This window comes from Hippocampus comes, unplaced genomic scaffold (assembly GCF_001891065.2).
Source record: "Hippocampus comes isolate QL1 unplaced genomic scaffold, H_comes_QL1_v1.1 scaffold384, whole genome shotgun sequence".
In the NCBI taxonomy this organism is placed as follows: Eukaryota; Metazoa; Chordata; class Actinopteri; order Syngnathiformes; family Syngnathidae; genus Hippocampus; species Hippocampus comes.
In genome coordinates, this window is record NW_017805700.1 from 360,798 (window position 1) to 386,336 (window position 25,539).

A 25,539-nucleotide genomic window follows, 5' to 3' on the forward strand; every position below is an offset into this window, starting at 1 on the left:
GGTATTTTTATACAAAGGAAATTTTTTTTTGCCTGTTGAAAATTAAAGTTTACTGACATAGCCATAAAAAATGTTGCTTTATTTATCTGACCGTATTGGAATGTATTTGTTAGGTTTTCAGTCAATTAAATTTGGTTCAATAAACAATATGTGGTCATTTTTAAAATTTTCAATGAACATTCGATCAGTCCGGCCCTCGGCTTGCAGCAAAATTTTTTTATCTGGCCCTCCGTCCATTTGACTTTGACACCCCTGCTTTAAACTGTGGATGCTGAGCGCCTACAGCGTGGACGCTGGGCATCGAGAGAGTTCATGTAAATTGTCCCAATGCATTGAAACGAGACGAGTTATTTGATATATGTTGGTTTTGTCCCGCCCATCGGACGCTCAGCTCTCTGGGAGTCTTTGGACAATGGGCGTTTATGGGCTGGCCAGGACGCCGACTTTTTCTGCATGTTGATTGGATGATCTGTCTGAGGCTGAATATATTTTTGATTGACACCGAAATGAGCCAATCACCGATCTTTTGGTGTAGGCATCGTGGAAGCATTTTTCAATTCTCATTCTGTTCTGAGTTGAAATGGAGACTTATTCTAATCATCTGAGCGACACTCTCTTTGTTGAAAATGACTAGCGACAAATTAATCTTATATTTCTGGTGGGTTTTATTGTAGTTGCTGTCGTTGTAGGACACTAGTTACGTCTCTGGAAAAGACGCCTTGTTGGTCTGACACGGTCACAGATACATTTCTTGAAAAGGAACAGAGAGTAGAATCCACGTATAAATAAACGGACACATTTTATGATGTAGGCCGAAATTGAGCTCCCCCTCCTTGACAGACCAGCATCCGCCACTGAGATATATATATATATATATATAAACCTCCCATGTGTGGTTTCAGTACATTCAATATTTCATGATTTTGAAGACTTTTGTTCCCCAAGTCATTCAAATTTGGTCAGGTTGTTTACAAAACTGTTCTCTGTGGTCATTCAAATTTCCCATTTATATATTTATATATTGGGTTGACAGGAATTTCAAATGTAACTGTTTAAAACATTTACAGCGAATATGCATTGAAAAAATACTCATCATAATACAGCAAAAGTGGTTCTTAATTTTTTTAGTTAGAACACATGTTACATCAAGATATTCATAATGGCCAACCATTATTCCTATCATTTTCAAAATAAACTTTTGTTGAAGTTTTCTTAACTCAAAAGGATATACTGTGTATCTCAATGAGAGAAAACATTTTTTACCGTTAACACAAAATCTTGATGTCTGACAGAGATATCAGATAAGTATTTTTTTCCCCTATGATATCTACCAGGCTGTTACAGAAAAACTGGGTGGGGGTGTTGTAAGACACGATACATGTGCCAATTTTAGGGAGCCACATTACATGGCAGCAAGGGGTTGAGTTATGACCTACTGGACTCTCTGGAATTTCAGAGTCTAAAATTCACTCACCTCTGCTCAACTTATTTGTGCTGAGACACAAGGCTCCTCACTCTTAAGACAGAGCACCAACTGAGTGATCGGTAAGATGTGCAGTGCTTTTTCAGCACTGCTTCATGAAAAATATATACGACTGAATTATTTGATCATCGACAGGACATGTGTTAAACTTTCATCTTGGCAGATAAAGCAGCAGCTAGCAGCTGAAGTGACTGTGTCCAATCAGGAATTCTGTTTCTCTCCACTGGAACCATTCAACTGGATATTTAGCAGACTGTAACAAGGCCACATATGTTCAAATGGAGATTTCACTTGAAGATGGTAAAAACTCCTGTCCCAACTTTGAGTACAAGCGAGCTCACCAGGCATTTAGGGATCGCTGGAAAGAGACGGATGAAACAATGTGTCGCCACAGCATGTCCTTTCACTTGCACCATACAATGAGGAGTGACTTCTTTGCCAGCTACCTGTACCTGTTGGAGAAGATTCCTCTCGGTAAGATGGTCCAGTTGTCTCTTTTATGATTGCAGACTTAAATTTTGCTTTATCAAATGTCTCAAAACAACTACTCTTCAAAAACAGATAATTTGACCACTCATATATTCATCTAAAGGCAAATTAATCTATTGAGCTCATTGGCCAATTATGCAATCAATTCAAGGCATGCCAGTTAAAGTATAAAATGATTATTTTATCAACACTAACATTTTGTATGGCATGTAGAGTGGTCGTTTCCCACCCCGGACGTTGGTGGTTTGATCCCTGGCCATTGCGACCATGTCGAAATGTTCTTGAGCAAGATATTCAACCCCAAGTTGCTCCTGATGCTGCGTCATCAGTAGGTGAATGTGGTAATGGTGTAAAGCACTTGGAGTACCCGAGGTAGAAAAGCGCTATGTAATTGACAGCCCATTTACCACAACAGAAACATGCATACAAGTACATTGGCTGGATCGCCAGTTGACATGACCTAAATTTGTACAAATCCAAGTCCGATGATGTTGGAATGTTGTGTTGAACATAAATAAAAACAGAATACAATGAATTGCAAATCATGTTCAACCTATATTTGAAATAACTACACTACAAAGACAAGCTATTTAATGTTCTAACCGATAAACTTAATTGCTTTTAGCAAATATCATTAACTTGAAATTTTATGACTGCAGCACTTTCTAAAAAAAGCTGGGACAGGTGGAAAAAAAGACAGAAATTTGAGCAATGCTCCTCAAAACACCTGCTTGGAAATCCCACGGGTGAACAGGCTAACTGGGAACAGGTGGGAGCCATGAGTGGGTATAAAAGGAGCTTCCCTAAATTGCTCATTCATTCATTCATTCATTCATTTTCCGATCTGCTTTGTCCTCACAAGGGTCGCGGGGGGTGCTGGAGCCTATCCCAGCCGTCTTCGGGCAGTAGGCAGGGGACACCCTGAACCGGTTGCCAGCCAATCTCAGGGCACACAGAGACGAACAACCATCCACGCTCACACTCACACCTAGGAACAATTTGGAGTGTTCCATTAACCTGCCATGCATGTTTTTGGAATGTGGGAGGAAACCAGAGTACTCGGAGAAAACCCACGCAGGCACGGGGAGAATATGCAAACTCCACACAGGGAGACCGGAGCTGGAATTGAACCCGATATATCTGCAGTTTGAGGCCGACGCGCTAACTAGTCGATCACTGGGTCGCCGCCAAAAACTAAGTGTTGTAGAATTCACCTTGCTCAAGCCATTGTTCAAGTGCAATAATCTAGACATTCCCAGATTTTTCTCCATTTTCTGTTGCCTCATTTGTGGTTCTCCGTTTTCTTGTTTGTGGTCATTTTTGTTCAGTAATCGATTCTGGCTTTGTATTAGTCGTGATTTGGTTCTCTTGTCCTTCTGAGACAGGCAACTCTAATTTGTATTTTCCTTCCTTTTTGCAAGCGCTTTTTGTTTATCTCGTTTAATCTTGGTTAGTTGACCAGCATCATTGTTTCTACTTTGTCGGCCTTGCGCCATTTTTCTGTAAAATAATATTTTTTGTTTCGTCTTTATCTGAGCCTACATTTGTAGAGTCATATTCTGTCCATAACCTTCCAGATGACTGACGGAACATCAAGCAAGAATGGGAAAGAATCCCACCTACAAAGCTTTAACAATTAGTGTCCTCAGTTCCTTAACTCATTCACTCCCAAAGATGTATTTAAATGTCTTTTCAGACGCCACACATTTAATCCCAGCTCCTCATTTTATATTGACTGTACTGGCCAGCCATTTTCAGACCCTTTTCAAACAGTCAATATAAAATGAGGAGCTGGGATTAAATGTGTGGCGTCTGAAAAGAAATCTAAATACGTCTTTGGGAGTGAATGAGTTAACCTTTATTAAATGTTGTTAAAAGAAAAGGTGATGTAAACACTGTGTTACATCACCTTTTAAACATGACCTTGTCCCAGCTTTTTTGGAACATGTTGCAGCCATAAAAGTCATCTGAGATAGGCTCCAGCACACACGTGACCCTCGTGAGGATAAAGCCATTTGGATACTAGATCAATGGAATAATGTAATAATGCACAGGCATTTTAATCAACATAGAAATAACACTTGAGGTTGACTCCCTCTGCTTCACTCAGCAGATTTATTTTTTTGGTGATGTCGAGATGGAGTGGACTCAGATTGTGTTTCTCTTCACCTTGGTCAATTAGAAATTCTCCAATTAATGTAAAAAAGGAACATGAAAAAAAAAAAAGAAAAATAGATTTCTGGATTTGCTGTTTAGTTATTCTCTGAATTATTGTTGTGAGCCTTCTTGACCAGTGCAGAGCAGCGATTTGAGCACTGTGTGTCGCCTGCTGTGAATCAACTCTTGATTGCCCGGGTTAGTTGCTTCTCAGTTTTTGATGGTGGTAATTGGAGTTTAAGTGGTAGATGAAAAAATTATTCCATGATTGAACAAGAAAATTTGAAATACCTGTAATCTATTTTTTAGTAAAATTATAAAAAATAAAGGGCAATAACAACATGAAAATGTTGTGACTGGTTGTTACGATATGAATGAATAAAGTTCATACTGTTTCTTAATTCTTAGAATTGAACTTGTTGGTTAATATTTATGTTAGACATTGTTTTATTTTTTTTATTTAAGTTTGTTATTTACATTACATGTTTCAGCGTCTTTCGCCTTCAGTGTCACTCTGAAGAAAGAGAAAGACTTCTTGTTGTGGCCTGATATTCGTGACTGTTCTGTGTTTTTGTGTTGGGGTAAATCTTTGTGTGGGGGAGCTCTCACCCTGCTCCTTTCTGATTGGTGGCCCTAGTTCCTAACTCAGCCTAGAAATCAATATAGCGGAGAGTCACACATTTAGTGAATATAGTTTCAGGTGTGCCACCTCCTCCAAAGATTAACCGCCATTTTTAAAAAGACTCTTTTGCTTTCAGGTGGGGCGGGGGAGTGTTGTGTTGTGTGCAGTCAGTGCCTGGGGTTGGCTGGGTTGTGTGTGTTGTCTCATGTGTCTTTTGGGACCACCGTAATTTGGTTAGTGCAACAATTTAGTTGTTCACTATTGCTATCAGCCATTTATTTGTTTCTCCACTTAATTCATTCATGTGTTCGGAAATTTTGCCATCACTAGTTTTGGTTCATTCATTTTGCCACTAATTAATTCGTGGGAAGAAAGTGGGATTCAGAAGTCTTGTGTTGTGTCATGTGTTCTGTTAAGTTGTGCTCCCCGTGTGAGTTCTCGTTTTTTTAGATAGTCCAAACCATGGCAGCGCACCACTTTTTCCTCCTGCCCAACTCCCACACTTATGATAGACACTTCCCCAGTTACCATCACGTGGAGGGGTCGTAACATTTTCCCCAATGCATGTCAGGTGAATAATAACCTATCAAGAAAAAGACAAAAATGTGTCTGAGACAAAGGAACCAACAAGTTCAATGGGTGTGACTATGTTTTCGGTTGGGTTCTTGATAGTGTCAGTTGCTGCGGTCTTTTATGCTGTCACCTTTTAGTATTCAAGCTCGAGTTGCTCAGTGAAACGTAAGAACTTGCCTTCTACATCCAGCCCTGCTCTTGGTTGCTACTTTGTATTTTTATGCTCTGCATCCGACCCTGCTCTCTGTTTTTATTTTATATTTTTGTTGATAAAGACTTATACTTTTCCACTTCTGTGACCTGTCTGCTTCTGAATCCAAATTCTGCTCCTCACATGACACATACTGTATATTCATTATTTAATTCATCCATCCATTCATTTTCTGATCCACTTATCCTCACTAAGCTCACGGGCATACTGGAGCCTATCCCAGCTGTCTTTGGGCAGTATGCGGGGTACACCCTGAACTGGTTGCCAGCCAATCGCAGGGCACACAGAGACGAACAAATATTCATGCTCACAATCACACCAAGGGACAATTCAGAACATTCAATGAAACCTACCATGCATGTTTTTGGAATGTGGGAGGAAACCGGACTACCTAGTGAAAACCCATATCGGCACGGGGAAAACATGCAAACATGAAGGCCGGAGCCCAGAATCTAACCCATGGCCTCAGTACTGTGAGGCGGACATGCTATCTAGTTGTCACCGTGCCAACCTTTATTATTTAATGTTCAACTAAAAAGTTAAAACAACATTGACAGCCTCATTTGTTGTGACCCCAGAGAAGCTTGTAAACAACATTACCAACATTGTCCAGACCACTGAGAAGGAAAATAAGAGGAGGAAAAATTGGAGCAAGAAAGGTGAAGGTGTTGCTTGTTTTGGCTTCTCCAATTTGATGTCACAGCAGCAAATCACTCACAATAATGATGATCATGAAATGAAGAAAATCAGTAAATGCCTTTTTTTTTTATATTTGAAAGTCTGTGACATGTTATCATTTAAATTAAAGGCAATATTAAAAATGATGCTGTTCTATTGTAAGTGCACATAAATCGTCGTTGGAGGGTGGTGCCATATAAAATCTGCCCCAGGGTGCCACATTAGTTAGGGCCGGCTGTACATTAAAGTTATGAAGTGTGAAACACTTCAGAAAACATGAGAAATGTTACATAACTAAATAATAAAAAAAGAAATGTTACACCTTTCTTGCTTGGCTCTCGACGAAGATGGACGCTTTTTTGCTCTGCTCCTGTCCTCCCCTCACCCTCCCTTGCTCGCCACTCAGTCTATGTGCTGTCCTTGTCTGACTATCCTAGCCTCCTGCCGTATTTTCATCCTAAAAACAAACCATGGAATTGGTTGGCTGGTCTCTCGATGCCATCGACAAAATTTTCTCGACGAGAAGAGCAGGCAGTGGGGAGCCTCCTTGCCCCTGGGGGACATTTGCTGCCGAGTACACCCTAGATCCCTGGAGGAAGTGGAGAATGGTGTGCCTGTCAATACTGTCCATTGAGGATGTGGAAGGCATCTACATTATCAGCCTTCTGATAGCAGGTATGCTGCTGTTTGGTGTTAGCAGTTTCCTGATCTATCGTAAAAGTCAACCGACGGGAGCAGCTTTATTGGATGTGAAGAAGCTGCTGGTCTTTTTGGATGACACGGCACGGATGTCCAACACTCAGACTGAAGCGGTGACTGAGCTAAACCGCAAAAATGGATGCGGTTTTGGAGCGTCATTGCAAGATGGAGAACAACTTGGAGAAATTGGGATCCGCGCTCAGAAAAGAAAGAAATCGCAGATTTGGCTGATCGGCGCCATTGAAGAGACACAGACCACGGACTCAAGGCTGTCTGGAATTGTTTGGCAGCCGTTCCCAAAACATCTGCTATCTTGACCTTTCCCCTGGAAGAACGTACGCATGGAAGCTAGTGCCCTACCATCACCCCCTCCTTCTCGGCTATTGACTGATAAGCCAGGACTGTCTCCATGAGAAGACCTTGACGAAGCAGCTGCGGCCTGACACGCACACACAACCAGACAATCACACGCGCATACACACCCTTGTATCACCGCCTTCATCGTTCCCTTTTTTTCTCCCGCGACGTAGACTGATCTGCGGAGCGCTCAGTGGACCGTGCAGCTGGTCGGACGGGCCGCGTCGCGTTCCTCCCACCCCACCTTCCCATCCATCCGCCCCCTCATTACATGTTATGTCTTGTGACTTGTTGTAACTGTCATATGCTTATTTATGTGCGAGGGTCTTTTTTTTATCCTGGACTTAAATTATCCTCAGAAGATGAAAGTTCGAGCGTGTTTTTTTTTCACTCTCCCTACGTAGTGGTTTCCTTTCTGAACTCTGACTGTAAATTTCCCCAGTGTGGGACAAATAAAGGATATCTTACCTTTTAGACCGCAACTTGACACGGCAAGTATTACAGATGTAAATGTTGTATTTGTGCTCCCCCCCCCCCACTCCCTACTGTGAAACCTTCAATCATGAAGGGGTCATTATTCATGTTTGATGTGCTGACTTTTGTGCAGCTTGTGTTGGATCCCTGCCACCATTTACAATTACCTTGTAATTGATTGGCATGCCATCCAGTGTATAGTTTGCTGATTAGGCTAACTACCCGCAATATTCATCTTTCAAACTTATTCACTATCATTGATATGTCAAAGATATTAACTGAGATGGCTGGCAGTGAATGACTTCAAAAGAGTAGTAATGAAATTGCACAAACAAATGGATCAATAAAAGTGTCTCATTGTGTTGTTTTTGTATTAATTTTCTTAATGTGCACCTGTAAGAGTTCCTTTCCCATTTTTCTCCCATTTAAACTATAGTTTGGGTGGTTGGCAACATTTTTGATGAGGCTTTGGGGCATAAATATTGCTCAAGGTAAAGAAAAATTACAGCTGTGAGCAGCTACAAATGGCCCTCTCAGTCCTGGCCATGGTGGGGTACTGGCATATTGGAATTGGAATTTCAAAGGTGCAGCATCCGCGAGAAAAAAAAAATACAAACGAATGGCGGCCCGGTGGGCCAGTGATTAGTGTGTCGACCTCACGGTGCAGCGGTACCGGGTTCAATTCCAGCGACGGCCTCCCTGTGTGGAGTTTGCATGTTCTCCCCGGGCCTGCATGGGTTTTCTCTGGGTACTCCGGTTTCCTCCCACATTCCAAAAACATGCATGGCAGGCTGATTAAACACTCTAAATTGTCTCTAGGTGTGAATGTGAGTGTGGATGGTTGTTCGTCTGTGTGTGCCCCGTGATTGTCTGGCTACCGGTTCAGGGTGTCCCCGCCTACTGCCCGAAGACGGCTGGGATAGGCTCCAGCACCCTTCGCGACCCTTGTGAGGATAAGCGGATAGGAAAATGGATAGATGGATGGAAATGAGCTGAAGAGTTAATGTTGGATTCTGTTAAAAAAATAAATAAATAAAAATGTGGAGGTTAGAAGTAAAACGCCCCAAAATGCAATTTTTGAGATAGCCCGGCCACTCCATGGGTAATCTTGCCATCCCTAGGATAGAACTCTAGCACCAGTACTATATTGTGAGGGTTAGAGTTGTTGAGGTGATGTATTGGAAGATAAACGTAACTGTGATTTTTTTTATTTTTTGGGGGGGTAATATCCTCAAATACGTGAAATGCTCTTCTTTAATCCCACACATCGGCCTCTTTCATATCGATGCATGTGGGTGAGAGTGCTTGGAAGGGAGACGATACAGACAATCGTCCATGAATCTTCAAATGTGTTTTTAGAGAACAGTTTTGTAACTGTGGGTTTTTTTCTGTTTTGTTTGTTTTTTTTTGTGCATATTATGACGTTATGGCGTTAAGTGGTGTATTTGATCACTAAATACCCACTGACGGTCCAAAATTCGGTGCCTGCCACTGCTTAACTGCGATTCTGCAGCAAGATGACACACATTTAATATCACTTCCGTGATTGGTGGTCATATGGATGCCCACATTCTATCAAAAATTTTGACATGAAAATGCAATAAATCACAAGAAAAGTGTATTTTTCAGCTTTTAGGCACTTTTCCCATCTAAATTAATTAACTAAGCCATACATATCATAACTAGTAGGCCAATCTTGGTATATATTTTATTTCAAAATACAACCTGCAAAAATGGCTGGCAGGGGTGTTGCTGTCAATTGAAATTCACCCTCGATTGGCAAGCTGGCGAGTGTTAATGTTAATCCCTGTTTGTAAATCCTTTCATTTTTGCCAACAGGGTAGCTATGTCCGAAATCTGCATTAATGTCATTGAAACACTATGGTATTTGTGTCAAAGCTCAACTCTCAGAATTCCCACAATGAAATAAATATTGGACACGTATATTTGGTCTTTTATGTGTGAAAATGTATTGCAATGTAAATGTATTTATTTGCCCTGACAGTGAAACTGTTTCCAGTCACATGTGAGTACATCCAAGGAGAGAAACAGTTCTACTACAAAGCGCAACAGTTCTATGAGGATGTCCCAGCTTCAGAAGAGGGAATGATGGGAGACTTTGTGGAAATATCAAATGTGGATCTGGAGACTTCCCGCCGATTTCTAAAGAGGTTTGTGGTAAGTGTGACTGGAAAAAAATATTACCGTACCACTGAATATTTAGGTTGACAACTAATTTAGGGTCTGTGATGCAAAAATGTAAAAAGAATTTTAAAAAAATACAATTCTGAAATGTTGATGCTTTACATCAGTCGGTATATGCACAGCGCTACACAAGGGGTGGGGGGTGCTGTAGCCCCATCAAAAATCTGTCTAGCTCCGTCACCCTCCACCCACCAATCTATTTCCTTATTTAAGTTTAAAAAAAGGTGGTTAGCACACTGGCCTCACAGTGCAGAGGTGCAGGGTTTGACTGCAGCTCCAGCCTTCCTGTGTGGAGTTTGCATGTTCTGCCCGTACTTGCGTGGGATTTCTCTGGGTACTCGAGTTTCCTCCCACATTCCAAAAACATGCATGGCAGGCTGATTAAACACTCTAAATTGTCCCTAGGTGTGAATGTGAGTGTGGATGGTTGTTCATCTGTGTGTGCCCCGTGATTGTCTGGCTACCAGTTCAGGGTGTCCCCGCCTACTGCCCGAAGACGGCTGGGATAGGCTCCAGCACACCCCGTGACCCTCGTGAGGAGAAGTGGATCAGAAAATGGATGGATGGATGGAAGTTTGAAAACATTAAAAAGTTCACAATTAGTAATTCTGATCCAATACAATTCCTATTCCCGTGTTTGTGCTGCAGCTGTACCCTATGAGTTCATGAGGATAGGGAGGGGCGGGTAGAGTCTTTCAGTGTACTTGTGTGTCAGGTTAGAAATCGTACACATTCAAATGTATTTGAAAACACATTCAAACGTATTTGCAAAGTACATTCCAACAGAGTGATAAAATGTAGGCTAAATCATAAAAGCATTTTTTCCCATGATTCCAGAGTGTGTAGACCTGTGCTTGTGCATGTGCAACATTCAACTGACAGCATTCACACTGATGTTATGTCACTCCTGAGAGACAAGCATCCACACAAATCTTGCTGTCAATCACAGATCATTTTTGCATAATTTTGCTGGATTTTATTTGTATGAATAAGACAGTTATTACACTACAGACAAAAAAAAACATCTGTGAAATAACATGCAACACTTTAGGGAGAGAAGCTCAACATTTATCTGTCTCAGAATCAGTGACGTGCTCTGAGGTTCATGACTGGTGAGGTACTGACTCCTTTGGAGTCAGCTATAATAATCCATCCATTAATTATCTGATCTGCTTATCCTCATAGGGGTTGCGGGAGTGCTGGAGCCTATCCCAGCTGTCTTTAGGCAATTGGTCAGAAGACATTGCAGGGCACACAGAGACGAACAACCATCCGCCCTCAGACTAACACCTAGGGACAATTTAGAGTGTTCCATTAATCTGCTATGCATGTTTTTGGAATGTGAAATTAAACAGGAGTATGCAGAGAAAACCCAAGCAGGCCCAGGGAGAACATGCAAACTCCACACAGGAAGGCCGGAGCCAGAATCGAATGCCGCACCCCTGCACTGTGAGGTGGATGTGGTAACCAGTTTTTTTCTGTGCCGCCAACGATAATAATATGAATACAAAATAGAAGATAAGACGATTTTGAACTTAATTGAAACATTTGTTGTCAGAGCTTTCATTGAATTGAGTTGAATTTGACTTTATTTAGTCTCCCACAGGAGAAACTTGTCTTGGAGGACAAGGCCCCGCCATGCTGCTACATACATTGAACAATGCAGTGTAGACAAAATACAGTGCAGACTAACACAACACTCATCCAAAATCCATAAAAAATTACAGGCATATGGACACCCCACACAGCCCTCATGTCCTCCAGGACCGACTCAATGGTCCCTCTGTAGAAGATCATCATAAGGTTTCTGCCAACTCCAAATATTGTCAAAAGCCGCAAGAAGTGAAGGCACTAATGAATCCTCGAGCAGACGTTTGATATGTGTTTCTGCCAGTTAAGCATGTTATCAATGTAAACCCCCAAGTATTTGTAAGAGGAGACCTGCTTGATGTTCTTGCCATTTATGGAGATGGGGCTATGGTCCCCAATTGATCAAGGGTCAAACAGCATTTACTATTTTTTTTACATTTATGCTCAGGTGGTGCTCATTGTACCCATCCACAAATGTGTCAATCCTGGCACAGTGGCTACTGATGCCAGAGTCACTAGTCACTATACACGGGCGTAATGACTTATCTTTCTTCTCGATGAAAAATAATCTCACTCTGACCGGAAATGTAGAAGTTACTCCCTCAAAGCCTCCTGTTTGAGTTGAGACACTTGGTATACTCAAGAACTGGGGAGAGGAACGTTAGATATCAGTTTCATTGCACAGTCATAAGGTCTGTCCAGTGACAAGGACTGAGCTCGGTCCTTGATGAAAACTTTATTTAGGTTGGAGTATTCTTGTGGGACTTTGTCTAGACATATAGCTTCAGAGTGTGAAGAAACGAGGAATGCTCACCCTCCCTCATTCGACTTTAAGCAATGCGCATGACAGAACGCACTCCTATTTTCGAGAGACGTTTAGTCCCAATGCGATGTCCGGGTTGTGTAACTTCAGCCAGGGTAGTACTAACACTCTTGAGACGGTATGATCAAAAACCTCCTCTGTTCTACATGATTACCTGAGAGCATTAAGATCAGAGGACCGGTGATTTGCTTAACCTTCACCAGGAGACGCCCATCAAGATCACACACCCTATTCATTTCGTTTAGCTCCTCAATCGGACAGCCTAACATTTTGACAATACCAAGATCCACAAAGCTGTCGTTGGCCAATGAAATTAAGAACATGTTCCATTTTATATTTGAGTCAATGAATGCCCTAACCCTTAGGCATTTGCCATACCCTGAGATCTATCCTGGTATTTCCAGTCTTGTCATGTTCTTGGTGCAGTCATAGGCTTAACTTGATTCTGAATGTGTGGAGGCATTCTCACATTAACTTATGGCTGTGGCGTTTAGCTGACAGCCTCCAAGCTGGGCAAACTGGAAAGGACTAGCATGATGATTTCATAGGCTATGTGCACACTCTGTGATTCAATGGCCACAGTAGAAAGAGGAGCCAGTTAGAAAGTGCGGCCGACTTTCTTCAGGGTACAGCTATACGGCCCCAAGCAGCATGGGTTTTTTGTCAACTTAACAAACACTGGGACCTTGGAAGGTTTGCCATCTCGCAGGTAGATCACCCCCTGTGGACACTGAATACTCTGATGACAATCGGTAGAGCACCACGTCGCGTTCCTGGCGTCTCTCCCTTACGTGACTGTCCAAATTTATGGCCAAGATTTGTTCGTCTAAGTTCGTAGCATCATCGTAAACAGTCAGCTCATCTTTGACGGAAGGACTCAATACGTGTTGGAAAATGCACGCAGTTACAAAACCATTCTCTGCTGCCAAAATGCGAAAAGAAATGGCATAGTCAGCAACTGACTGCCTACCCTGAACACAGTCTAATAATTGACCTCCCGCCTCTCTGCCTTGGATGGGATGGCGGAATACGTGAAAAACCTCAGCAATAAAGTTTGGGAATGAAGACTGGTATTTCGCTTAAGCGTTGTTCACAGCCGTAGCCCAAGAAGTCCAGTCAACAGACTCATCATAAATGCAACCTTGCTGTTATCCTTGGAGTAGGTAGTTGGTTGCTGGTTAAAAATCAGAGAACACTGGTGGATGAATTGACCACATAGTCCGGGTTCTCTGTTAGAGTGCAACGGGTGGTGTACACTGAGTTCCCAGGGAACAACCGGGGACGGATACGCCCCCAACAGTTCCATCCATCCATCCATTTTTTATCAGGGATCTGGTCGCGGGGGCAACAGCTTTAGCAGGGAAGCCCAGACTTCCCTCTCCCCAGCCACTTCTTCTCGCTCTTCCCGGGGGATCCAGGGGCGTTCTTAGTCCAGCTGGGTTACATAGTCTCTCCAGCGTGTGCTGGGTCATCCCCGGGGTCTCCTGCCGGTGAGACATGCCCGAAACACCTCACCAGGGAGGCGTTCAGGAGGCATCCTAATCAGATGCCCAAGCCACCTCATCTGGCTCTTCTCGATGTGGAAGAGAAGCGGCTCGACTCTGAGCCCCTCCAGGATGACCGAGCTTCTCACCTTATCTCAAAGAGCAAGCCCGGACACGCTGCGGAGAAAACTCATTTCGGCCACTTGTATCCAGACCTTGTGACCGTAGATGAGGGTTGGAACGTAGATCGACCGGTAAATTGAGAGCATCGCCCTTTGGCTCAGCCCCTTCTCTGCCAAGACAGACCGATACAAAGTCTGCATCACAACAGATGCTGCACCGATCCACCTGTCGAGCTCTCGCTCCTTCCTGCCCTCACTCGTGAACAAGACCCCAAGATACTTAAACGCCTCCACTTGGGGCAAGATCTCCTCCCCGACCCAGAGAGGGCACTTTACCCTTTTCCGACTGAGGACCATTGTTTCAGATTTGGAGGAGCTGATTTTCATCCCAACCGCTTCACACTCGGCTGCGAAACGCTCCAGTGAGAGTTGGAGAGCCCTGCTTGAAGGAGCCAACAGTACCACATCATGTGCAAAACTCAGAGATGCAACACTGAGGCCACCAAAACGGACACCCTCAACGCTTCGGCTGCGCCTAGAAATTCTGTCCATAAAGGTTATGAACAAAATCGGTGACGAAGGGCAGCCTTGGCGAAGTCCTATCCTCACTGGAAACGATTCCAACTTACTGCCCGCAATGCGAACCAAACTCTGACATCGGTGGTATAGGGATGGAACAGCCCGTATCAGGGGGTTCGGTAAGCCATACCCACGAAGCACCCCCCACACAACTCCCCGGAGGACATGGTCAAACGCCTTCTCTAAGTCCACAAAGTACATGTAGACTGGTTGGGCGAGTTCCCATATACCCTCGAGGACCCTGCTAAGGGTGTAGAGCTGGTCCACTGTTTCACAGCCGGGACGAAAACCACACTGCTCTTCCTCAATCTGAGGGTCAACTTCCTGACGGACCCTCCTCTCCACCACCCCTGAATAGACCTTACCAGGGAGGCTGAGGAGTGTGATCCCTCTGTAGTCGGAACACACCCTCCGGTCATCCTTTTTTCACAAGAGGGACCACCACCCCGGTCTGCCAATCCAGAGTCACTCTCCCCGATGACCATGCAATGTTGCACGGGCCTGTCAACCAGGACAGCCCCACAGCATCCAGAGCCTTGAGGAACTCCGGTCGGATCTCATACACCTCTGGGACCTTGCCACCCAGGAGCTTTTTAACCATATCAGTGACTTCAACCACAGAGATAGGAGAGCCCACCTCAGAGTCCTCAGACTGCTTTCTCTAAGGAAGGCATGTTGGTGGAATTGAAGAGGTCTTCGAAGTACTCTGCCCACCGACTTACAACGTCACAAGTCGAGGTCAGCAGCGTCCCTTCCCCTCTGTACACAGTGTTAGTGGTGCACTGCTTCCCCCTCCTGAGACGTTGGATGGTGGACCAGAATTTCCTCGATGCCATCCGGAAGTTGGCTTCTATGGCCTCCCTGAACTCTTCCCATGCCCGAGTTTTTGCCTGCAGTTGTTGCTCGTTTCATCTCCCACATGCTTTCCTCGGTGCTGGCCATCAGTGACGTTCGAGCTTCACTCTGTGTCCTTGTGTTTCTTCACACAGCTCCATTTGCATTTAACTCCCTCTGGAATGGTGTGTGTTCTTTCCGCATTCAAAAAAACATGCATGGTTGGTTTGATTGAACACTCTAAGTCAGGGGTGCTCATCCAGTCGAGCATGATGGACCGGTACCCCGCCAAGTGGTCCCAAGTCGATTGCGGGGGAACTCGGGGGAAATGGATTTAAAAAAAAAAAAAAAAGATGTGTGTCTGTGTGTGTGTTATTAATATTCTATATTTTTGTGGTAGTTTAAACTGCACCCTAAGCAACCTCTCAATTTCAAGTTCACGAAAAAGTATTTAAAAAATAAAATAATAAAACAAAGCAGGTCACCTTTAACCTTCGGCGCCGCATGACCTGCATCACCGGAAGTTGTTAGCGGTCAGCAGTCTGCAATTGCAGCTTCCGATCACAGCTGTTGCCTTGTATCTTTTAATTTTTATTATTCTCATTCAAAGTTTGTTTCATCTGGAATTCACCGATGACACTGGCAATGAATGGGAATCTGAAGTGCCTGGAGAAAAATTTTAAAACGATACACTCGAGCTACGATAGTGACGTTGTTGCACCCAAGATGCTGCCAAAGTGCATCCCTTGCAACCGCGTCAGGTTTCGACGAAGGTAGGCACTGATTCCTTTTTACAAACTCACAAGTTCTTGTATCGACTTTATTTTTCTTTTTCGGTCATGTTCGGGGCATTGTGGCTGTTGCTCATCATGGCATGTGTGTGTGTATGCATGCACATGCGGTAGCGGGTCGATCGCAGGAGGTCAGTTGCTTGAAAAGTCGATCTTCGGTCAAAAAAGGTTGAGCACCCCTGCTCTAAATTTGTCCCTAGATGTGATTGTAAGCATGAACAGTTGTTTATCGATGTGTGCCCTGCCATTGGCTGGCAACCAGTTCAGCGTGTACCCCGTGTACTGCCCAAGACAACTGGGACAGGCTCCACTACTCCCGCGACTCTTGTGTGAATAAGCGGAGCAAATAATGGATGGATGGTTGGATGGATAAGTTAAGCTTGTTAGTTTGGAAAAGATGGGATTGTTTACAAGGAAGTGTTTACAAGTGTGGATTTGGAATATAAACTCCTAAATGGAGGGGCATTTACTGTACATCAAAAATGTGTTTCCAAATCATCTTAATCTATGATATTAAACTTTTACAAAAATATTTTATTCTGACGGTATGTTTCATTTTTTCATCTTAAGGGCCCTGGAAAGGCTGGCACTCACTGTGCTCTGGACTGCGGCTCCGGTATTGGTCGTGTGACCAAAGGAGTTCTCCTCCCGGTGTTTGAGAAAATGGAGATGGCAGACATGATGGAGCACTTCCTTGTCCATGCACATGAGAATTACCTGGGTGATCATGCAGACCGAATTGAGACCTACTACTGCTATAACCTACAAGAATTTACACCTCCAAAAAACAAGTATGATGTCATCTGGATGCAGTGGGTGGCATGTAAGTGGAGTTATTAGGATTAAAATGCTGCAGTCCCTTGAATTATCATCATAACTTTTTGGTCATCTGGTAGGCACCATCCATTGTCGATGTTTAGAGTATTTTGGCCTCCTTCAGAGGGCTCAGTGGTGATACTTGATGTCCCAGTTTTGCACCCTCCACAGAGATGAGAGTGGCTAGTGATGTAAAAATCTGAAAATCAGCCGGGGGCGAAAAATATGACGGCTTGCGAGGACAACTGAGAACCGATAAAATCAACGAATTGCAGGCAGGTCTGAAGAAACAGCGGTCAACTTTCTTACATAGCCGACAAGTCAGTGAAGCAGCGGTAAAAGCCAGCTACCTAATTGCTTGCGAAATAGCATGCGCATCAAAGCTGTATTCTGACGGTGAATTTGTGAAACGATGCATGATGAAGGCGGCTGAATTATTCTGTCCCGAGAAGCAACACACTTGCCAATATTAGCCTGATGAGGAATACAATTGCAGAGAGGATTTCTGACCTATCAACAGATTTAGACAACCAATTGAAGCAAAAAGTCAAGTCATTTATTGCATTTTCCGTTGCAATTGACGAGAGCACTGATATTACAGACGTAGCACAACTGGCTTTATTTATTCGTGGAGTTGATCAGACATTGACTGTTACTGAACAGTTTCTTGAGTTGGTACCAAGACATTTTTAGCTCTGTTGTTGCTGCACTGGACAGAGTTGGAGCGGACTGGTTCCATGCTATCAGCCTGGCTACAGACGGCGCACCATCGATGGTAGGAAAGAAAGCCGGTGTTGCGACAAAGTTCAGAGAGAAAGTACAAGTCCTGAATGGAGGAGATCGTTTCTGGACATTTCACTGTATATTGAATCAGGAGGCATTGTGTTGCAAGTCATTGAAAATGGACCACATCATGGAGGTTGTTGTTCGCACTGTAAATTTCATCCGATCCAGAGGACTTAACCATTGTCAGTTTGATAAACGTCTCAGTGACAACATTACCCACAGCCTGCCATCCCACACTGAAGTGAGATGGTTGAGCAGAGGCTCTGTGCTGAGGCATTTCTTTGATCTACGAGAGGAAATCGGACAGTTCATGAAGAAAAAAGGAAAACCGGTGTTGGAATTACAATCTCAGGAATGGATACAGGACCTTGCATTTTTGGTGGATATTACTGAACACTTGAACAATCTGAACAAAATGTTGCAAGGGCGCAAAAAAGTTGTCACAGTTTTCTGACAACATACATGCATTTAAGTTAAAGCTGACTTTGTGGGAGACCCTGCTCATTTCCTTTGTCTGAGAGATGCGTGTGTGACCAGACCTGATGTGGACATGAAAAGGTTCAAAGACAAGATTGCAGGATGATTGTGGGAGTTTGAGAAACGTTTTCAGGTATTTGGTGAACTTGAGGTAGAATTTTCAGTTTTTCGCTCACCTTTCACAGTTAAAGCTTCCGATCTGCCAGTTGAAATCCAGCTAGAAATAATTGATTTGCAATGTGATGCAGATTAGAAGGGAAAATTTGCCTCCGTAAGTTTGGACAAATTTTATCAGTATCTACTACCAGGGTACCCCAAATTAACAGCCCTGGATGCTCAAGTTTTGTGCATTTTTGGGACAACCTACCTTTGTGAACAAATTTTCTCAGTAATGAAAATCAATAAAACAAAAATGCGTTCAAGGCTCACAAACACGCACTTAAATGACATTCTGAAAGTGACAGCTAGTCAGGAAATGTCACCTGATATTGATGCACTTGTACAGGCCAAAAGATACCAAGTATCAGGAACAAAAACAAGTCCAGACTAGATTTAACGCCTTTAAAACGCAGCCTTAGATACTGTTTGCATTGAAAAAATACAGCTCTGTGAAGATGAATCCTTACTGTGGTGAAAAATGTGCAATTCAATGCTCGTCAGCAACTTTACTACAAAAAAAGTGTGGTGAAATTCTACTGTTCATGCAACTCCACGAATTTTCACTCTGTATTGTATGAGTATGTGTGTTTCATATATGAAGTTGACACATTGACAGGACATGTGAAGACTTTCTTCTTTACACATAGGTAGTTTGTAAGGTGTGAAAAGATGTTTTTCACTAAATTTCAACATTTTCCTAAAGTTCTTGTGCTTCTTTATACCAAAACAAAGGAAAGACATGATATTTTGGTTATTTATAGCAGAGTATGGTATAATTTTAATGGTCCGGCCCACTTGACATCGACTGAGGCCGAATGTGGCCCACAATATGAAATGAGTTTGACACCCCTGCTCCAGTTGCATATAAAATTGACGCTTCATACTAAAGTAGACGTTTATTTGGAGTACATACATTAGTTTTCTAGGCACAGCCGAAGCGTTGAGGGGGTCCATTTTGGGGTCCTCAGTATTGCATTTCTGCTTTTTGCGGATGATGTAGTCCTGTTGGCTCCTTCAATCAGGGCTCTCCAACTCTCACTGGAGCGTTTCGCAGCCGAGTGTGAAGCGGTTGGGATGAGGATCAGCACCTCCAAATCTGAAACCATGGTCCTCAGTCGGAAAAGGGTGGAGTGCCCTCTCCGGGTCGGTGATGAGATCCTGCTCCAAGTGGAAGAGTTTCATTATCTTGGGATATTGTTCACGATTGAGGGCAGGAGGGAGCGGGAGATCGACAGGTGGATCGGTGCAGCGTCTGCTGTGATGTGGACTCCAAATCGGACTGTCGTGGTGGAGAAGGATCTGAGCTGAAAGGCAAAGCCTACGATTTACCGGTCGATCTACTTTCCTACTCTCACCTAAGCTCACGAGCTATGAGTCTGACCGAAAGAACAAGATCCTGGGTACAAGTGGCTAAAATTAGTTTCCTCCGCATGGTGTCCGGGCACTCTCTTGAAGATAGGGTGAGAAGCCCAGCCATCCGGGAGTGACTCAAGAGTTGAGCCGTTACCCCTCCACGTTGAGAGGAGCCAGATTAAGCCATCGGATTCAGATGGCTCCTGGACGCCTCCCCGTTGAGGTGTTTCAGGCATGTCCCACCAGCAGGAGGCGCGACCCAGGACATGCTGGAGAGACAATGTCTCTCGTCTGGCCTGGGAAATGCTCTGTAGCACTGAAGGAGTTAATTGCCAAGCTGAGGCATCTTAAAAACTGTAAAATCAGACATGAGTGTGACGATGACAAATGTGTCAGTGTATGCATTCTCCCGTTTACTTAAGCGCAGCCTCTGCACTGTGGTGGGGGGTACTCAGATCGAGCGTCATATTTCATCATGTGACACATTTTGCAGCAGCTGACAGCGAGTGATGACTGTTACTCGCCGACTCGACTAATTCGTCCTGACATGCTGACGTAGCGAGGAAGCACACCTGTCCTACATATGCTCACTGACAGCCCAACAGCTGGATGTGTGTCATTACTACGTTACAATGACGGCCATAAGTTGCCCTTATATCAAATTAAATGGTGAAAAAGCATGAGTGCCAGTGGACTTTTGTTTTTCTTTTGTGAGGAGCATTTCCACATGCTGATGGGACTTGCAGTTGAAGCACAAGTCACAAACATGTGCGGTCAATTTTTGATTTTTTTTGGGGGGCGGCGGGGGGATTATTTGATGCGCCACACGTGCTGTGCCTTGCGTGACAACCTGGTCAACTTTCAATTTGCACGATTTCCTAAGCTTTCCGATATGAAGACGTTATTAGGATTATATTGCTTTTCTTGGAATTATTACAAATACAAGAAAAACACAGGCACCTTCAAGATGCGCACAAGTGACATGCAATGACCTCCAATCCCGATTTAAGACACAATTTCATTTCACAATCAAAGTGTGACATATTTTCAAACTAAATGAAATTCTCATGTCCCGTGAAATTAGGGCCACCCTCAGACGTCACCAAATTACTCCTTGGTTGTTACGCACATATATCCAGGTTAGACATGGTGGGTGTGTCACATTGTGGGTGTGTCACAATCGTTGCGGCTAGAAATTGCACAAGGAACATGCATAAAGATTTGACTTAAGTGTCAATGGGAGAATATGTCTTTAAGTGTCCACAAAAGTAATGTCTTCATTGCTATCTGTTTTATTTGTTTCTCTGTAGGCCACCTGACAGACAAAGACCTGATGAACTTCCTTATTCGCTGTAAGAAGAGTTTGCGTTTAAATGGTGTCATTATTATAAAAGACAATATGGCACGACAGGGATGTAAGCTGGACACCATTGACAGCAGCATAAGTCGACACCTGGATATCATGAAGACCATTATTTACAAGGCTGGCCTCGAGATCTTGGCTGTTGAAAGGCAGGAGGGCTTCCCAGAGGTCATGATGCCTGTATGGATGATTGCAATGAAATAGAATTTGGCAAACAGGCCGTTTATGTTTGATGAGACAGATTGATTAGACAGCACTTTTGGGTTATGGAGTTCCTTTTTTTTTTCCTTTTTTTTTTTTGTTCAACTTTGTGGTGCAGTGTCAAGTTTGCTGATGGTGTCATGATACACTAGCCTGTGGGCAGCGAGGGATCGGTTCCCACTCAGTGACGGTGAGGATGTGGGTGTGAATGGTTGTTTTTCTCTATATGTGCCCTGCGGCTGACTGGTGACCAGTTCAGGGGGTAGTTTTCCTTCCACTCAAAGTCAGCTGGCATACGTTCCAGCACCCCCCGCGACCCTATTCAGGATAAGCCATGTTGAATATGGATGGGTGATAGAGGGTTAGTAGAATTTGGACAGGTGGATGAACCTAAAGGAAGAGACACCTAACAAATGATTTTTTTTCCACGTGTCATACACTTCGATTGATAATTGCTAAATTTCTCAGTCAATGACAGTATACTTGATCAAATAGATGGCTTTCACACAACCATCCTGGACTCAATACCTGGCCATTGCCGAATTGCCCTCTGACTGACTGGCAATTAGCCCAGAATGCAATTCCTTCTGTCCTAACTGTATTTACTGGGATAGGCTACAGCTGGATGGATATTTCATCATTTAAATATGTTGTTTAATTATTAATCTTTCCCAAAAAGTATAAATTATTAAATTAAAAATAGTAACTGATTTGTAGAGTAATAATAGGGTATAGGGTAATAATCTCCAACAAAACACGATTTGATATGAATATTGACACATGATACATGGGGTGCAATATGAATTAAGGATGGTTCAAAAAGTGATTCACAAGATTCTCGGTTCCGGATTACTCATTTGTTCAATAGAAGAGTCATTACAAGAATCAAATTTATTCATAATTATTCAATAGTATGTACAAGATCTAGTTTCATGTGATACATTGCATCTTTCAAATAAAAAGTAAAATTTTCAGATTCAAGTCACTTTTTGCCACACCCCTCGAGAGAACCTTTCAACGTACTAAGGCAGGGGTGGGCAAACTTTTTGGCTCGGGGGCCACATTGATTTCGAAATTTGACAGGTGGGCCGGGTCAGCACAAGATACGGTACATACAAAAAAACTGTATATGTTGACAGTCCATACCAACCATCAACAGCACAAAAGCATTAAAGTATTACCATACTTTGCTTTAATGAGAATAGTGAAACAACTATAGTATGTGTCCTGTATGAACGTCCAAGTATGTTAACAACATACATGTGTGACAACACAAGCAACAAAGTGCAACAATAGATTGCCCAAAAACTTCAGCATACAGAACAGGTATATGACAAAATATAACAAAGTTAGGTCTATTTGCTACAAAATGAGAGGAGTAAAAGATGTGGTGGCTTTCTTTCCACTCACTCACTGTCTCGAACTTGACCTCCCCTCGATCACCACACAAGACAACGTTGCTCAGTTGATGTCGTGCAACGAACTTTTGAACCCAGCCACGGGACGCTTCGAAGTCTTCGATGCCCATAGCACCATGGAATTCGATTGCTCTCTTATTAGCGGTCCAGTTTGCATAAAGTTTTTAGCACGATAACAGTCAAACCATTCCAGGAAACGTTTATTTACTCGACTGTCCGTCGATCCGCAAGCAATTAAATCTGAGCATGGAAACTGACAGAATCGGACTGAGCAAGAATTGCTTCCTTGTTTTTCAAAGTCTCGTAGATTTGAGTCTTTCAGACTCCAAGGGTCTCCTGAATGTTTCGTACTTTGTAACCTGCTTCGTTTAATCAGATACACTTCACTTTCTCTTCCGCGGCCATTACTGTTCCTCTTCGTTTGAATGCCATGATAGACAGGACGTAAAAATGTTCGCAATTCCAGTAAAACTCACTGCAATAAAGAGTCACTTGCATGTCGCAGTTTTGGATCCAATGATATAAATAGCGGCGCGGACACACTTATTCCGTCGGATCAAGCGGGAGTTACTTGAGTTAGCGGCTTCCGTATCGTCTCCCCCTCCCTCCCTTTGCTCTGCAACTTCAAGTAATTGTGCCACCTGGCGTTGAAATGACTGACATTACAAATGCAAATGAAATGAATGCAATCATTTACATCGAACTTTAATTGTGTACTGTACCAACCTTCGGCGGGCCGGATTAAAAAGACCGGCCCGCCGGATCTGGCCCGCCGGCCGTAGTTTGCCCACCTCTGTACTAAGGGATGCTACCAACATCCATCCATCCATTCATTGTCTTTTACTGCTTATACGTACAAGAGTCGAGGGTACACTGAATCCCATCTTCAGGGGCCCCCAACCTTTTTTGTCCCACGGACCGGTTTATGTCAGACAATATTTTCAGGGACCGGCATTTAAGGTGTGGTGGAAATAATACAAGAAATTAATATGGTATGAGCTGCATGAAAACTGTGGTGTTTTTGAAATATAATAATAAACACAAGGAGCGTCTAATCTGGCCGCAACACTCCGATCGCTATGGCAATGTTTAATGCCTTCAAAATACGATACAACGCAAATTCAAAGTGCATGAAAATGACGACTCACCACAGCACCGAGCTTGATTTTCTGCAACCAGACGGTCCCATCTCGGGGTAAAAGGAGACAATGACACCTCAAGTGTGTGGTTTATGTCCAGTCTACTTCGTAATTTTGTTTTCGTCGCCGTTGCTGCAGAAACCCCCCGCCTCACACAGGTAAGATGTCGGAAATAGCAACAGTGCTATTGTGGCGATCTCAGAGTATTCAGCCATAACTTTAATCCAGTTGTCTCGAACGTACTTTTAAGGCCGCCGTGATTTGCGATCTCCAGCAGTTTTTTTACTCATTTTGCGAGCTTCTGCGTTTTGTTTTGAAGTAATCGGTCACGTGATGGAGAAGCGTGGCTTGACGTGTGTCAAGCGTGACACAGACGGATGTAACGGAGAATCCGGGAGTTTTCAAAATATAACATCTTTTGCATTCCGAAATAAAACTGAATTAAGGCAAGTTCTTTCTGTGCGGCCCGGTACCAAATGCCCGGCGGACCGGTACCGGTCCGCGGACCGGCGGTTGGGGACCCCTGCCATCTTGACTGACTAGGTGAGAGGTGGGGTATAGCTTGAATTGGTTGCCAGCCAATCATAAGGCACCAATAAACAACCAACAACCATTCACTCAAACAGATAATTTTAGTTTGCTTATTTTTGGAACTTGGGAGAAAAGTGGATTACATGGAGAGAACACTGAAACTCCACACAAGAAATCCAGAGCGTTCTCACAACCTCAGAACTGTGAGGCAGATGTGCCATGCCATCCAGCGACCAACATTGAAAGGGTCATTAAAGTGTCTGTTTCCAGCAAAGTTGTTAGGAAATGTTAAAGTTGGGTTACCATAATCATTTGTACCTGGGTCAATGACAAATAAAGCTTCTGAAGAAGGTATTTTTATTAACTATTTTGAAGTACAGATGTAATGCATACTTTTGAGTCCAGAACAATGTTTGAACAAGTCTCATTTATTGAAGAAAGTTTCTGTCTCAACTCTCTCTCTCTCTCTCTCTCTCTCTCTCTCTCTCTCTCTCTCTCTGTTAGGGTGGTTCTGTTTGTGACCAACAGTGTTTTGTAAAAAGGATTCCCTGCCCGACCAGTCAATGTTGGGTCATTCTTTGTCATTGTTTGTATCTGCTTGGTGCTTGTATTTTTGTTAAAATCATTTTAAGTAGACCCTGCACCTCCCTGCCTCTCTGCTTTTTGGGGTCCTCGACCTACCACCTCGCTAACGTGGCAGAAATGGGCCAACCATCAAAAGGACGCCGCAGGTTCAGAGGCCTAGTCTCACTGCCACCCATCCTCGCTCCGGCGGCGCAAGTGCTGCAAGTGCCAGCCCGTTCTGGTGATGCAAGTGTTGCGGCTGCCACCCTGTTTGGCAGTGCAAGTGTTGCATCTGCCACCCTGTTCCGGCGGCGCAACTGTTGCGGCTGCCATCCCGTTCCAGCGGTGCAAGTGTTGCTGCTGCCATCCCGTTTCGGTGGCACAAGTGTATATACACACACACACACACACACACACACACACACAGATATATATATATAAAAATATCCTCGTCTCACCCCTCGGGTGGTGTCCATCCCTCATTCAGCTCGGGTCCTCTACCAGAGGCCAGGAAGCTTGAGGGTTCTGCGCAGTATCCTTGCTGTTCCCAGCACTGCACAT

General features: G+C 43.6%; 1 protein-coding gene across 1 annotated transcript; it reads left to right on the forward strand.

Annotated features, from left to right (window-relative positions):
* Positions 1 to 1,183: 1,183 nt before the first annotated feature.
* Positions 1,184 to 22,300, forward strand: ntmt2 (N-terminal Xaa-Pro-Lys N-methyltransferase). The gene is made up of 4 exons (XM_019882635.1): positions 1,184 to 1,957; positions 9,749 to 9,921; positions 16,742 to 16,994; positions 21,073 to 22,300. Exons 1-4 carry the CDS (start codon positions 1,762 to 1,764, stop codon positions 21,327 to 21,329), a joined length of 879 nt encoding a protein of 292 aa, XP_019738194.1. The 5' UTR covers positions 1,184 to 1,761; the 3' UTR covers positions 21,330 to 22,300.
* Positions 22,301 to 25,539: the final 3,239 nt, after the last annotated feature.